Source organism: Bombyx mori, chromosome 23, assembly GCF_030269925.1.
Source record: "Bombyx mori chromosome 23, ASM3026992v2".
In the NCBI taxonomy this organism is placed as follows: domain Eukaryota; kingdom Metazoa; phylum Arthropoda; class Insecta; order Lepidoptera; family Bombycidae; genus Bombyx; species Bombyx mori.
In genome coordinates, this window is record NC_085129.1 from 3426757 (window position 1) to 3443537 (window position 16781).

Here is a 16781-nt window from a genome sequence, read left to right on the forward strand (position 1 = left end):
ATTAGTTCTTTTCTACAAATTATATCTGTAGCTGAATCTGTTATCAAATTTAGCTAAGTTGAATATAAAGTAAGTGAAAACCTAAATTCACTACTGGGTCATATGTATCGAACAGTTCACTGTTCTTTACTACCCTAGCTAATAGCATATCAGACTCGAATAGTCACTTATCCATCCAATCGTAGATAATATAGTTTATATTTTCGTATAACTTTCATTTGTAAGCAATGTTAGTTTCGGAAGATTAATTGAACTAAATATATATCTTCAGGTTACCTTTGTTGTAAAACACAGTCACATGTCGAACAAGAATTTGAATTTAAAAAAAATTCAGTACCTAAAAGTCATTTAATGAGAAATTTTCTGATTAGATGACTTGGTTGAACTTTAAATTTCAAATTAGTGTTTCAAAAAATTTCAACACTTTGCCCGTTAAGCATGAATTTCATTTTCATTATTGCAAAAAGTAAAACAATAAATTTCGACAAGGATTATTTAAAAAAAAAAAAATGTTAATTGAAACTTCTGAATAAGGTGTTTCGTGATTCGAACTTAAATTTTAGAACAATGTCTTCAAAGAAATTTTCGTTAATTAAAGTTGTGGGGAGCTTGGATTAGACTGTAGCCGAAACCACAAAGACATTTTAAGATTATCGGAGCAGGCGCCAGAGGTGGTGAATCGTATCGCATAACAACAATAGAATTGAAGCTTACATTCTATTTTGAAGACACAAAAGTGTCTGTATTGCAGAAAATGTCCCTCACTTCCAAAACTGTTCACTAAATCTGAACTGATTTATGTATAAAGATTGAATTTAGGAAAAAAACCTTTCTCTGTAATTACAGCAGGAGTATATTATGCGGTTAGAAGTCTCAATTTCGCTACAATAGCAGTTAATATTATATGATTTGCCCTTGAGTTGTTAGGTCTCTTCCGGAGGCGCTCGGGTAGCTGTTAGCAAATTCCTTCCCTCTTGGCAGAGCCTCTATTCGTTCATCTATCCTGGTGAAACTGGAAAGGCCTCCGGGCCAATAGTAATTCTTAATCTTTTTCTTAAAAAAATATAAGATTGTAGCTGTGTGGTCTGAAATAGCATAGTATCACCGCGTCTTCTTCCGGTGGGCGCTGTGACTAAAGGATTAATTGCAGATTAGGTGCTGCCTCATCCTGCATTCTCGGTTCGCTTGAATTTCGAAATCCTAGCAGCAACAGTTCCTCTATAACAATTATCGATAAATATCTTTCATCAGAAATCAGTCGAAATAAATGGGGTATTTTATGTATTATTTTAATATTAAAAATTACAATAAAGTTCGTGATTTGCATTAACCTACATATGTATATTTAAGTATATGTAGTTCCGTAATTTGTGATAGACCCATGTAATTAATTATGCGAATGAATGCTTGTTTACCTAAGTTAGCTTTGATTTACGAGTAGCTAGAGACGGATATCAAAGTTTGGATTAATTAATTAGGCACTTTACGAAAGTAGCTTTGAAAATAGGGAATTTTAAAAGCTCACACGGATCGATACTATTATTCCGCCTATTTTTTCAGCGAATTCCGTCATCTGTTCTATTTTTAAATATTCAAACTTAAAATTTAATTAAAACTTAAATTAATAATGAAAATTTTATTAAAACTAATGGATTTCAACGAAACATAAACTCGCCTCTTAATAATAATAATAAAATGATAATTGTCGAAATCCCTGAAGGTATTAGTGACGAAACCAGACTTCTACAATGAGGAGACTAGGAAAAATCTCTTCTGCACGCTATCGGAGCTGATCTCTCTTAACATTGTACCGATCGTGAATACCAATGATGCCGTCAGCCCTCCTATGTACATTCACGACGACACCGTTGTACCTGGGACTGGAAAAAAGGTATGTCTAGAATGATTTATTTATTTATATGAATGAAATGCTATTTTGGAATATTTATGAGGTGATTTAGTCTGATGAGTATTAATTAGTTTTATAGTGTAAGTTGATGTACATAATAATATGTGCGTATTGTGTTACTTTTGTTTTTTTGTAAACCTAATTTTCTAATTATTTTTTTTCTTCCTTTCTTCACTTTCTACTTATATGTGATTTTGATGATGGAAACATGTTTGGTTATTGTTTAAGCAATTTTTTTAAATATTACACGTTTGCATTGTACTGTTGGTTTCCCAAATAAATAAATAAATAGTAATTTCGAAATAACCCTCTATAATTTCGCCATTAAGTGACAGTGCTAAATTCCAGTATGTAATTTTAAATGTTTAACTTTATTTGTTAATTTTGCTTCGGGAGCTGAGACTTCTCTTATTGATTATCGAGGCCTATTGACATTCAAGAATACACCATCACCTCCAAGCATAAGGTCTAGGTCTCAACTATCATCATCTGGTCATGTGCTATCCGCATTGCTACTCTAAAGCTTTTTGGCCCCATCGCCCATGTGTACTTCAACCTATATACCCTAACCACCGTCACGTAATCTTCGTAATTTTTGGGTTATATGGGCTATCAGGATTCTTCTGCAAATGTTCTCATTCCTGATTAGATTCCGAAAGGAAACTGGGAGCTTAAACCTTTTCATCCTTTGGGTCTTCTCATAAGGCTCAACTATATCTAAGCCTATATCAATCCTTAACTATACACCATTTAAATCAGAAAACATTAATGCCATATAAATGATAATTATGGTAGTATTTTCTGTGATTTTCGTCCGACATCGACATGTATGAAAATAATCGTGTGTCGATAAGCAAGTAATCCAACAGTCGGGACTATTGAGTTAACATAAAATACGTAAATTTAAAACGTTTAAATATAGAGCCGGTCTTTTTACGGGTGCCACTTAGAATTTTCTCTTTTGTTATGAGTAAAGAATAAAATCTCGAATACCAAATATATTTTGAAAGGATATTGACTCTGACTGGCAATGAAATTTGAGCCCTGTTGTTATTATCGCGATGTAACTTATAAATGAACTTTGGCATCACTACATAATATAAAACAAAGTCGCTTTCTCTGTCCCTATATCTGTCTGTCCCTATGTATGCTTAAATCTTTAAAACTACGCAACGGATTTTGATGCGGTTTTTTTTAGTAGATAGAGTGATTGAAGAAGAAGGTTTATGTGTATAATAACGTCCATTAAATAGTGGAGAAATCAATAATGAATTACAGTTTCCGAAGCGAAGCGAGGGCGGGTCGCTAGTTTTTAATAAATTTCTGTTGTAAATAGGGTATCGGTATTAAAGACAACGACAGCCTCTCGGCGCTTCTGGCTGCAGAAATCCAATCAGATCTTCTCATCATGATGTCGGATGTCGATGGTATTTACAACAAACCGCCCTGGGAAGACGGCGCGCGGATGATGCACACATTCACTTCCAACGAGATGGACCAGGTTCAGTTTGGGAAGAAATCTAAGGTAGCCATTTAATGAAATCGAACTTCGATTATTGACATAATCATTTCAGTTAGAGTATTATTTGAGATGATACCACCATCTTGTTTTTACCATCGCACCGCCCGCCATCGTAGTAGAGTTCATCCATACTACTTGTAGCCACTGCGGTCATCCACAGTGCGTTTCCAGAGGTCTTTTTTGCCACGTACAATCCGGCTTTGGAATGAGCTCCCCTCCACGGTGTTTCCCGAGCGCTATGACATGTCCTTCTTCAAACGAGGCTTGTGGAGTGTATTAAACGGTAGGCAGCGGTTTGACTCTCCCCCTGGCACTGGTGACGTCCACGAGCGACGGTAACCACTCACTATCAGGTGGGCCGTATGTTCGTCTGCCTACAAGGGTCATTAAAAAAGAAATGACCCAATGTCTGAACCGTAGAACGTTTTACTATGCGAATGGACACTGCATCAGCATATAAACACTATAATGTAACGAGTTATTACCACGATTTACACTGGTACACTACCCTCCTGTAAAAGCGCCGAAAAATCGTAATCTCATGAAATGTGAAAGCCGTGGTAAGAATCTGTTATATGTTATAATTAGTGTGTGTAATGTAAGTAGCCGTGAAAATTTAATTTGATTTAATTTAATATTTAATTTGTGATGGTAGGACCTCTTGCGAGTCCGCACGGGTAGGTAACACCACCCTGCCTATTTCTGCCGTGAAGCTGTAATGCGTTTCGGTCTGAAGGGTGGGGCAGCCGTTGTAACTATACTTGAGACCTTAGAACTTATATCTCAAGGTGGGTAGCACATTTACGTTGTAGATGTCTATGGGCTCCAGTTACCACTTAACACCAGGTGGGCTGTGAGCTCGTCCATCCTACTAAGCAATAAAAAAAAGTATGTAAAATGTAAAATCGTGCTGATAAATTGAATTCTCTAAAGCACATTAATTTGTTTACACCGCATTTATTTTATACAAAAACTTTGTAAAACATTTTAATATGGTAATTAGAAAAAAGAAAAACAGTTTGAATTTGAATAAGTAATTCAAGTAGGATGGTAATATTGTATCAAAAAGCTGTGAAATACATTTTCATTGTTATCAGATCGAAATCAATTGTAGAAATAGCTTCAAGATAATAAAATTTAATAAAACTATACAAATATCAGACGAAACGAAATCAAGACTCGAATGTAATCTGTATTTATTCAAAATAGGGTTGAACAAGTCTCGCTTTGAGATTACCAATCTTTGTATTTTTATTACTGTGTATGTTTAGATGTGGTCACCGCCTTAAGTGATTACTGCTGACTTTCAGAGGTCCATTAAATTTTTTTTTATTGCCTTTGTATGCCATATAGCATACGGCCCAACTGATGGTAAGTGGTTATCGTCGCTCATGGACGATTGTTTTGTATTTGTATTGTAAGAATAGGTATCAAAATTGGACATGACAATGGACTCACAATAGGCTCTTTAACACAATCTATTACCATAGTTAATAAATAGCACGGGAGGCAGTCACGTTTAAGTAAACTTAAAGTGGCTTTAAGCTCGTTCAAAGTTTTCCGTGCAGAAAGCAATGCTCAAAACGTTCCCTTTGATGACGGAAAAGCTACTAGATATTTTTTCGAATTTCAGTGAGTCGCCAATTAGCAAAATGAGTACTGTTATTTGTTTAATTGGTTTCCACGTGAACTTTTAGTTCCACGTCAAATAGGCGATGGCAGCCCTATTCGAATAAAAAAGCTTCATGTAAAAGTAATTTAGACGAAACGAAAATATTCAATTTAATGAAAGACATTTCTATTAAAAGACAATTGTATTCAAATTTCAAATTTCAAGTATTTTCGTGATCAAATTTGATATTCAAATTTGTTGTTCGGTTACCGTGAGCGCGTCTGCGGTGAGGGTTCAACGGCTAACTCTAGCCATTGAACCCTCATTCCTCAATATACATATACTGATTTTGATTTATTGATTTTTTATTTATATTTTTTTTTATTAGTCACGATGCTGCATACTCTACACTTCTCTTTGATTGTTGTTGAAACAATGAAACTTCCCGATGCACTTTATCAAATTAAGTCTATGAATCAGTGTTTTCGATGGTTTTCATCTCCATACGCCACCAATAATGTAATATTTTCTTTCTCTATAGCTCAATTACACCAAACTAATAGAAAATTTACTCACTTTTTTTATCAATAACTTTATTTAAGCATTTTTCTCGAAGTTTTTTATCCTGCTCAATTAATAAAACAACAAAAAAACATTGCTTGAATACAGGTGGGAACAGGTGGTATGGATTCCAAAGTCAATGCCGCCACTTGGGCCATGGCGCGTGGAGTCAGTGTGGTCATCTGTAACGGTATGCAAGAGAAGGCGATAAAAACCATTATTAGCGGTAGAAAAGTGGGAACATTTTTTACGGACTATGTTACTAGCTCCACCACTTCTGTCGATGAATTGGCTGAGAATGGTAAGTTTGTTGTTTCAGAATTATTCAGCATAACTATTTCAATTAAATCATTAATGAATAACTTTTATTTTTCTTTTTAGTTTTGACTAGGCTTTAATCATTTTGATCATAATTTGGATACTACCAAGACTTATAGTTAAACAGAACATAATTTTTAATTTTTTTAAAAATTGAATTAACAATGATTTCTTTTTATAGCTCGTACTGGTGGTCGAGCTCTTCAGCAACTGACTCCTCTAGACAGAGCGTCTGCTATTCACTCGTTAGCAGATTTACTATTGAGCAGACAAGATCAGATATTAGAAGCAAACAACAAAGATTTGGAGGAAGCTACCAAAAATGGTGTAGCGAAACCATTGCTAAACAGGCTGTCGCTCAGCCAAAGTAAATTAAAAACTTTATCGGTAGGATTGAAACAAATAGCTGATTCAAGTTACGAAAACGTCGGCAGGGTGCTTAGGAAGACCAAATTGGCTGAAAATCTCATTCTAAGACAAGTTACTGTACCTATAGGTGTATTGCTAGTTATATTTGAATCTAGGCCTGATTCGCTACCACAAGTCGCGGCCTTAGCTATGGCATCAGCTAACGGTCTTTTACTCAAAGGCGGAAAGGAAGCAGCGTACTCGAATAAAGCATTAATGGGGCTAGTTAAGGAATCTCTTAAAACGGTCGGAGCCGAAGATGCTATTTCTTTGATTTCGACACGGGAAGAAATAAGTGATTTGTTAGCTATGGACAAACACATTGATTTGATAATACCGAGAGGATCGTCGGAACTTGTTCAAAGTATACAGAAACAGTCGCAGCACATTCCCGTATTGGGACACGCTGAAGGAATATGTCATGTGTATTTAGATAAAGACGCCGACACAACTAAAGCTTTGAAGATAGTACGCGATGCGAAATGCGATTATCCGGCCGCTTGTAATGCTATGGAAACCTTACTTGTGCACGAGGACCACATCTCAGGATCATTGTTCACTGACGTTTGTAATATGTTGAAGAACGAAGGTGTGATAATCCACGCCGGTCCAAAACTAGCGAGACAGTTAACCTTCGGTCCTGCGCCGGCGAGGACCATGCGTCATGAGTACGGAGCCTTGGAGTGTTGTATTGAAGTCGTCAAGGATCTGGATGAAGCTGTTGATCATGTCCACAAATTCGGCAGCTCGCACACTGACGTTATTGTCACGGAAAACGGTAAGAAATTCCAAATCGCTTGCCGTTAACATAGAGTTTCATGGATTGATGAAGTTTTTAAGATTTTATTCGCAGAGTGATTAATTTTTTGGTTTGATTAAGATACGTAATCTAGTGCGCTTGGAGATGGTTACCGGAATCCATAGTCATAACATAAAAACATGATTGCCATCACCTTGAGGAATGACATCAATTTTCATTTGTTAATGGTTATTAATGAGAGAACAATAGTTAATTAAAAAAAATAAAGTACCTAAAATAATATGTATACTTTTGTGTTCCAATAAACTATTTCAATATTGACCGTCTGTGTTGAACTATGACTGATTAAAATAGAAATTTATGAATAATTTTGTGTTCATAACAATTCGATATGTTTCGAACAAGGAAGTTGAGATAAGCTAACGATACGGATACAAACAAATGAACAAGATATATAATTTATTTTTGTTGTCTGTGACGTTGTTAGTGATTTGAATAGGCGGAAACAAGTAGGTTTTTCTTTTTGCATTGTTAATCGGGTTGTTCATGTGATATAGCCCATAGCTTGTGGATCTTAGCTTGGAGAAACTGATTAAATAATGTTTTCAGAGAAAAAAATACTTATATTAGTTTGAGAGATCTGAGTACTGTTCGAGAAAAAAATCTAAGTTAAGATATTGTTTTTAACCTTAATCACTAGTAAAGTTGATGAAAAACTAAAGGTTGATAATTATATTCATTAAGCAACGTACATTTTAAGTCAAGGGCGTGTGTGACACGTTTAGTTTGCAATAGTAAAAAAAATGAATGGTTTTCTGAAGGGTTTTATATAACAGACTACGAATTGGAACATCAGTCAAACTAAATTAGTATTTCACAAAATGTTCAGTCCAATAGGACTTATTATGGAATAATCGACATGATATCTCGACTCGTTCATTAGATAAATTTCGATATATTTAATACAAAAAAATCTTTCCATAATTCAGAATATAGCATGCGATACTACTCAAAAAAATTACAGTAAAATACATTTTTATATTTCTGTTATATATATTTTTAGAAAACGCAGCAAAACGGTTCTTGACGGCAGTGGATAGCGCCTGTGTTTTCCACAACGTGTCGTCTAGATTCGCTGATGGCTTCAGATTTGGTTTAGGGGCGGAAGTCGGAATATCGACTGCAAGGATACACGCAAGAGGTGAGAGATTACACATTATCATTTTTATATTTACATAGGCATAGAACCACACTGTCCTCTCTACCCGCGGGTGTCGTAAAAGCCGACTGAGGGATTCTGGACAGGAGTATAGATAGCAGCGTTTTCTGAGTATTCTATTAATGCACTCCGATTGCATTTACTGGATATGTATTTCAATCTAGCATTCCAGTTTGAAGGGTGAGACAGCTGTTGTAAATGATTGAAGCTTCAAACTCATGTCCCAAGACTGGTGATGGCTTACAATGTTATTTTTAAGCGTTCCGATAACAACTTAACATCAGATGGGGCGTGAGCTCGTCTGTCTATTAACAGGAATAAATTAACTTGATGCTTAAGATTGATACTCTTGTTTTTTTAATTGTTGTTTGGCGATAGAATTGTCACCGCGTTGAAAATAGTACACTCCTGATTTCTTTTGCCTTTCACGTGTCATTTGTTGAGGCTTCAGAAACTAGCGTTTTACGCTATGTAGGCGATTTCTTGAATTAAGAGAAATATCTAGATTATCTAGACAATAATCAATCACTTGCCGTTTCATTAAGCTTTTGGAATGTAACTTTATATCGAATGATATATTTTGCACAATAGATGATTATCGAATGGTTTCACTTGAGCCTGGTTTATCATTTTGTTATTCCTGTATTCGGATTGTCGAGCTCATGGCCCGTCTGCTATTAAGTTGTAACCGAAGCTTATAGACGTCACAAACTGAACGCTACCAACTATTCACGAGGCTTAGCTGAAGTCGACACTAGGAACACAACGGATTTAATTTCATATATTATGAGGCCGTCAGCGCAAAAGTGGCCTAACCCATATTTGTTCATAATCATGGTTATAATTATGTATATTGCAATTTATTTAAAATATAATAAATTTTAATGCAAAACCGACCTATCCATAATTTCACCCATAGATAACAGATGGCTTTGTAAGCATTATTTTTGCGCGTATTGTTTTTTTAACTACTCAAATTCAGATTCATGAAAACTTAAACCTCATTGCTCCATAATAACCACAGTAAGCTTAGGCCACTATTGCGCGGACTGCCTCATATGTATTTGAGAAAAGATTTGATGAAGCGTTAGACGAAATTAAAACAACCTTCATGGCTTAATCTCGATTTTTTTTATCGCTTTTATATTGTTTCCGACTTTTCAAATACAATTTTCTTTGTCGTTGCTGTATAAAACAGCTGTATAGAACGGCTTTATAAAATATATTATTTTATTCTATATATGCTGCCAATGATTACCGGGTAATATCGAAAGCTTAGAATTGAAGGGGCTTAACTAATAAAATACTTTTATACTTTGAAGGCTTTGTACTTATAAAGATGTGTTCTATCAGTTTATAAAATTAAAAAAACGACCTAACTTAACATCAACCCTCTGGGTTTTTTGCCGGATTTTGGTAGTGAGTTGCGATTCCGATCCGGCAGTAGATTCATTCGCGAAGCAGCTGCTCTTGAGTTGTTAGGTCTCCTCCGGAGGCGCTCGGGCAGTTGTTAGCAAATCTCACCCCTCTTGGCTGAGCCTTTGCACGCCCACCTGTCCTGGTGAAGCTGGAAAGATCTCTGGACCACCGGTAATCCTTCAATCATAAAATAAATAAATAAATGTATATATTTAAATTTTAGGTAGAAAAGTCAAAGTACACTTTTTGTTTCTTTTAAATCAAGCGCATACTTTTGACTTATTTATTTAAGGTAATGTATTTATTTAAGGCTCATAACAGCTCAAAGTATTACATAAAAACGAAATATATATTTTTGGTGTTTACCAAAAACACCAGAATTTTGGATTAAGCCACTTTATTTCTAAATGTGCGATATCACAAAACCCCTTCACGTCATAAGTACATCGATAACCATAAGGTATAAGTAAGCAAAAACTAATGGCAAACCGTACTCCCGATCAGGTCCAGTCGGTGTAGAAGGTCTGTTAACAACGAAATGGATATTGGAGGGAACTGATCACACTGCAGCCGAGTTCAATGAGGGCAAACGAAACTGGATACACGAGAAAATGCCAGTCGCATGAACCTTCCGAAGCAACGTTTGGATGAAACTGTATTACTTCAATAGAATATTGTCGAGAAATATGGAGATTAGAATAATTTAGATTAAGTCTAACCAAAGATGGATATTAGGTGCGGAAGTGAATGAGGGAGTATTTTGTAAACGAAACTCATTTTTGTAGGTATTATTTAGTATGTTTAAGGTAAAGTGGATGGAAGACGATCCAGAGGTCGTAGCCGAAAAAGATGGAGTGACCAAGTGTCTGAGTGTCTGGACATGAGACTGAGCCACGCACTTCACTGTGCCACAGACCGACATAAGTGGCTACAAATTACAAAAAAAGGTCACAGGCGGGCGCATCACGATGCTCAGCAATGAGCGATCGACTGAAGGAGGAGGATTTAGTATGTTTATATATTTTTTTGTTTTGTTTCGATGATTTTATTTATTTTTGTATTTAGTGCATAAAAGAAGAAAAAAACGTTTTTTAAATTATGCATTTTGGAATATTATTTTTCATATAGATCTCTTATAGATTTGATTGAGATTTTGATTCGCGCAAATTTTTCATTGTAATTTTTTTTGTGTAAATACTGTTTTTTTTTAAGAGATTTTTTATTGCTCTTTTCGAAATCTAGCTCTAATAATAGTCGTGGCCTAACGCATATGAGGCCCGATGTACTTGTATAGATGCTACTATGCCGATGTTTCAATCTCGCAGGTAGAAGTACCTACCAATGGTTCTAATGCAATACGAACTTAATGAATATTGAAGAACGACATGTAAATAAAATCAAATCCAATAAATTTTTATGTGTATTGTATATCTACAATGCTCTTACTACTACAACGGTATGTTTACTGGTGGTAGGACCTCTAGTGAGTCCGCGCGGGTAGGTACCACCACCCTGCCTATTTCTGCCGTGAAGCAGTAATGCATTTCGGTTTGAAGTGTGAGGCAGCCGTTGTAACTATACTGAAACCTTAGAACTCATATCTCAAGGTGGGTGGCGCATTTACGTTGTAGATGTCTATGTGCTCCAGTAACCACTTAGCATCAGGCGGGCTGTGACTTCGTCCATCCATCTATGCAATAAAAATAAAATAAAAAACCATCCAGCCTAATTCTATGGGGAAACATTCATGCGTGCCCCGAGTATTTACACTACATAATTGAAACTTAGCCTGTTGTTTCAAGCTAGGCGACATTTACATTGTGCTTTTTATGAGCTTCGATGATCACTAAACCCAAGTTCAGCCTTGATCTCTATCGTCCATCTACAAAGTAACCAAATATAAGACGAGCTGACCACCCGTTTAATGTTAAGTGATCATCGGCGCTTAAGGACATCAGGTCTGGTCAGGTCAGGTCAGGACTAAGGTCCATCACTGAGGTATAGTTTTGAACCTCGTGTAAAGAAGATCGTGTCAGTGTGTGGAAACACAATGGATACGAGATCATTTCAGAGCCAGACTGTATGCGGAGCAGTGATTTTTAGAAATGAACTGTGAAGGAATTCAACTTCCTAGAGTACTTTATATGGTACAAAACAAAAAGAACAATTGTCTATCTGACCTTGAGCCGCCAAGCGATTGAGCAGGTGACGACAACAATGATCTAAACTACCCACTTCTTGTGAATTCAAGTGGATTCAGCTTGATGCCTTCAAGCTACGATTCAATGGGCCAAAACTGTTATAGCTTTGTATATTATGGTACTCCAGCTCTGACAATATTTAGCGCTTCGTATATAAAAATGAAAGAACATTTCGTAAAGTAATATAATTAAAAAGTACTATTACGATTTAATTTCTCATTTTTTATGGCGAATTAATAATATTGTTTCGTGTTCACTCATGGACGACGAAATGTGAGAGACAATGAGTATAATAAGCGCGAAATTAAGCCGTAAAAGTATTTTCTATTATATCTACTCGACTGACACGGTGGTTTTTTTTTATTTTTTTTATTGCTTAGATGTGTGGACGAGCTCACAGCCCACCTGATGTTAAGTGGTTACTGGAGCCCATAGACATCTACAACGTAAATGCGCCACACACCTTGAGATATAGTTCTAAGGTCTCAGTATAGTCACAACGGCTGCACCACCCTTCAAACCGAAACGCATTACTGCTTCACGGCAGAAATAGGCGGGGCGGTGGTACCTACCCGTGCGGACTCACAAGAGGTCCTACCACCAGTAATTACGCAAATATAATTTTGCGGGTTTCATTTTTATTACACGATGTTATTCCTTCACCGTGGAAGTCAATCGTGAACATTTGTTGAGTACGTATTTCATTAGAAAAATCGGTACCCGCCTGCGGGATTCGAACACCGGTGCATCGCTTCAACACGAATGCACCGGACGTCTTATCCGTTAGGCCACGACAACTTCTAAAAAGTGCAGTAGTTAGTTGAGTTGAGTTTTGCGCCGAGGGTCGTGGGTTCGATTCCCCCCATCGGGAAAACATTCGTGTGATGAACAGTTTTGTTTTCTCTTTGTCTGGGTGTCTATTATCTAGATATTTATTTAAAGTAAACCTATAAAAGTATGTATGTCAGTCTCTGGTACCCATAGCACAGGGAATCCTAATTTGGGGCCGGATCACAGTGAGTGATTTGTTTCCAGTTATTCTCAGCTATCTACGACTCGCGACAACTAACCAAAATACTACCTAGTCAGGTTATAAATTCTGTCACATGTTTAATGTAAAACAATTGAAACAAGTTTATTCACTATGTAACCATTCATATACCAAAATTAACTTAACAAAACATAGATTCTTATGACACTAAAGTTTATTAAAAATGACCTCCGTGATTATGAATACAGGCCTTCAATCTGCGCGGCCAGTCGTCTATCGCAGCACGAACGAGGTCCATGTCAATATCGGCGGCTGCTTTAATCAAGGATGTCTTGAGTGACTCCAAATTGGGATGAGGCTTTGAGCACGCTTTTTCCTCCAAGTGTTGCCATATCTTGTAATCTAACGGATTCAAATCTGGACTGGAGGAGGGCCAGTCTTCGTGCCGCATGAAGTCGATTTCACGCGCCGCCAGCCAGTCTTGTGTGCTCTTCGCTCTATGAGCTGGCGCCGAATCTTGTTGGAATACCCAGTGCCTGTTATTGAACATGGTATGAGAAACAGGTTCCACAAGGTTCGTCAGGACTGTATTTTGACACACAACTGCATTCGTTTTTACACCTTTCTCACAAAAATGTACCTCTGTTAAGCCCCAATACGAAACTCCCAACCATACCATGAGCGAGGATGGAAAATGACCTCGTTGGATACGCGGAATACGGTTGCTCGCTTCTTCACTACTGTGTGCGTACACCTTATCATTTTGTTTGTTGTAACTCTCTTCTACGGTAAAAAATTTTTCATCCGAAAAAATAATTTCCCGATATTTTTTTCCCGCGTACCGCTTCAACAAAGCGCGGCATCTCTTCAGTCTCAGGTCCATTAGACGAGCATTCAAACGATGTCCTGTTTTTCTTCGATATGCCCGAAGCCCTAAGTCTTCATTTAACACCCTTTTCACCGTGGTTCTGCTTAACCACATCTGAAGGGCCAACAGTTTCTGCTTACGTTTGGAATTTCTTTGAATTCGCGCCTTCACATCTTTTATCACTGCTGGAGTCCTAACAGACCGAGGGCGACCACTTCTTGACCTGTCATCTACACTAGAGTCTTCATTGTATCGTTTGATGGTACGATAAATGAATCTTTTGGTTATATTAAAATTTTTCAGTATGTTAAAAATTTGAATTGGCGCGTAACCGCAACGATGCAACGCAATAACTGCAACACGGTCTTCTTTAAGTGTCCACTCCATATTTAAAAATGAGTAAAATTCTAAAAGTATACATTTTTATTTTCATGAACAATTCGAAATTCGAATTCAATAAACTTTTTTGTGGCCAGCATTCTAAAAGAAAAGTTTTTACTGTGTGACAATACTTATGACCTGACTAGGTATATTATAGTGTCTTTTAGATATTATATATATCATATTGATATATATTATATACCATTATTATATATACATATTATAATACATATTATAAATTCGTAGGGGAAATTAAGATATGGTTATTGGACACCAGAGACATAAAGTACCTCAGCTCTACAAACATGATACAGCGTCAGTCGTGTTGGACAATGGTTGTCAAACTGGAAGGTTTTAAATGCCCCACAATATACTTTTTTCCCACTTATTTGCCGGTAGCCTAAGGGGCTGTTCCAGTTACGCATGAAAGGGACAATATACTAACTTAATATACCTATATGTGCGTTTCTTTCAAAATAAGTAGTTGAAGGTTTTTGTAAATTATATACCTAGTCAGGTCATAAATTCTGTCACATGTTTAATGTAAAATAATTGAAACAAGTTTATTCATTATTTAACCATTCATATACCAAAATGAACTTAATAAAACATAGATTCTTATGACACTAAAGTTTATTCAAAATGACCTCCGTGATTTTAAATACAGGCCTTCAATCTGCGCGGCCAGTCGTCTTATCGCAGCACGAACGAGGTCCATGTCAATATCGGCGGCTGCCTTAATCAAGGTGTCTTGAGTGACTCCAAATTGGGATGAGGCTTTGAGCACGCCTTTTCCTCCAAGTGTTGCCATATCTTGTAATCTAACGGATTCAAATCTGGACTGGAGGAGGGCCAGTCTTCGTGCCGGATGAAGTCGATTTCACGCGCTGCCAGCCAGTCTTGTGTGCTCTTCGCTCTATGAGCTGGCACCGAATCTTGTTGGAATACCCAGTGCCTGTTATTGAACATGGTATGAGAAACAGGTTCCACAAGGTTCGACAGGACTGTATTTTGATACACAACTGCATTCGTTTTTACACCTTTCTCACAAAAATGTACCTCTGTTAAGCCCCAATAAGAAACTCCCAACCATATCATGAGCGAGGATGGAAAATGACCTCGTTGGACACGCGGAATACGGTTGCTCGCTTCTTCACTACTGCGTGCGTACACCTTATCATTTTGTTTGTTGTAGCTCTCTTCTACGGTAAAAATTTTTTCATCCGAAAAAAGAATTTCCCGATATTTTTTTCCCGCGTACCGCTTCAACAAAGCGCGGCATCTCTTCAGTCTCAGGTCCATTAGACGAGCATTCAAACGATGTCCTGTTTTTCTTCGATATGCCCGAAGCCCTAAGTCTTCATTTAAAACCCTTTTCACCGTGGTTCTGCTTAACCCCATCTGAAGGGCCAACAGTTTCTGCTTACCTTTGGGATTTCTTTGAATTCGCGCCTTCACAGCTTTTATCACTGCTGGAGTCCTAACAGACCGAGGCCGACCACTTCTTGACCTGTCATCTACACTAGAGTCTTCATTGTATCGTTTGATGGTACGATAAACGAATCTTTTGGTTATATTCAAATTTTTCAGTATGTTAAAAATTTGAATTGGCGCGTAACCGCAACGATGCAACGCAATAACTGCAACACGGTCTTCTTTAAGCGTCCACTCCATATTTAAAAATGAGTAAAATTCTAAAAGTATACATTTTTATTTTCATGAACAATTCGAAATTCGAATTCAATAAACTTTTTTGTGGCCAGCATTCTAAAAGAAAAGTTTTTACTGTGTGACAATACTTATGACCTGACTAGTTATTTTACTACCGGTATTGCCAGACGAGGCCTATCTAATAGTGAGTGGTTAGAGTGGCTCATGGATGTCAGCAATATCAGGGACACAGCCAAGTTGTTACCTATATCTAAACTATCAATTACAGTACCCGGCGTTAAATATTGCACATCGGCCGTGCGAAAGAGAAGGTTAATTGTTGCTTCGTAGAGCGTTATACCTGTCGCACATTACCTAATTGACATTTATTAGTCTCCTGAGATACCGGATTGTTAGTGTTTCGTCGCACACAGGTAACGCCCTACAACAAAAACCAAATTAGAAGACTGTCTCTTTCCAAATATCGATGTGCAATATTTATTGCCTGGTACTGTACAATTCTTATGTTCCTTGCTACGATTTATGACAATATGCAAGATAACTTTAGTGTTTACGTATGCATTGTGTTAAAGCAATTGTTGTGCCAAATCATTGGTATCAAAGAAACGTATTATTTCAACTAAATTTTTTGAAAAATAAATAAAAATGTAATAAAACGGTTAATTTTAGTGTGTATAGTGTTTTCATTTAATTTTATTACTTGTTTTTCGATGAGGAATCACCTCGTGCGGATATGTGTCCTTAATGTAATTATTCTAGTGCATTAGAAGACTTAATGCCTTAGGCATTCTCTATGATAGTCAAATTTAAAGGTAAGATAGGCAAAAAGTTACAGCTAGTCAAAATAAATTGAACACATATCAAAATACACACACGCAGGACGTGCTGGTGGTAGGACGCCTTGTGAGTCTGCACGGGTAGGTACCACTACCCTGCCTATT

The 16781-nt window shown here is 36.8% G+C and overlaps 1 protein-coding gene across 2 annotated transcripts in view; it reads left to right on the forward strand.

Annotated features, from left to right (window-relative positions):
- The window catches only part of LOC101746787 (delta-1-pyrroline-5-carboxylate synthase), a 42594-nt gene extending 26081 nt beyond the window's left edge, over nucleotides 1-16513 (forward strand). For both annotated transcript variants that reach the window (XM_004921658.4, XM_004921657.5), the window contains exons 5-10: nucleotides 1721-1891; nucleotides 3246-3434; nucleotides 5713-5905; nucleotides 6104-7108; nucleotides 8154-8291; nucleotides 10233-16513. In XM_004921658.4, the coding sequence (XP_004921715.2) occupies nucleotides 1721-1891; nucleotides 3246-3434; nucleotides 5713-5905; nucleotides 6104-7108; nucleotides 8154-8291; nucleotides 10233-10354 (1818 nt within the window). In that variant the 3' untranslated portion in view covers nucleotides 10355-16513. The remainder of the gene's footprint in view (nucleotides 1-1720; nucleotides 1892-3245; nucleotides 3435-5712; nucleotides 5906-6103; nucleotides 7109-8153; nucleotides 8292-10232) is intronic.
- Nucleotides 16514-16781: the final 268 nt, after the last annotated feature.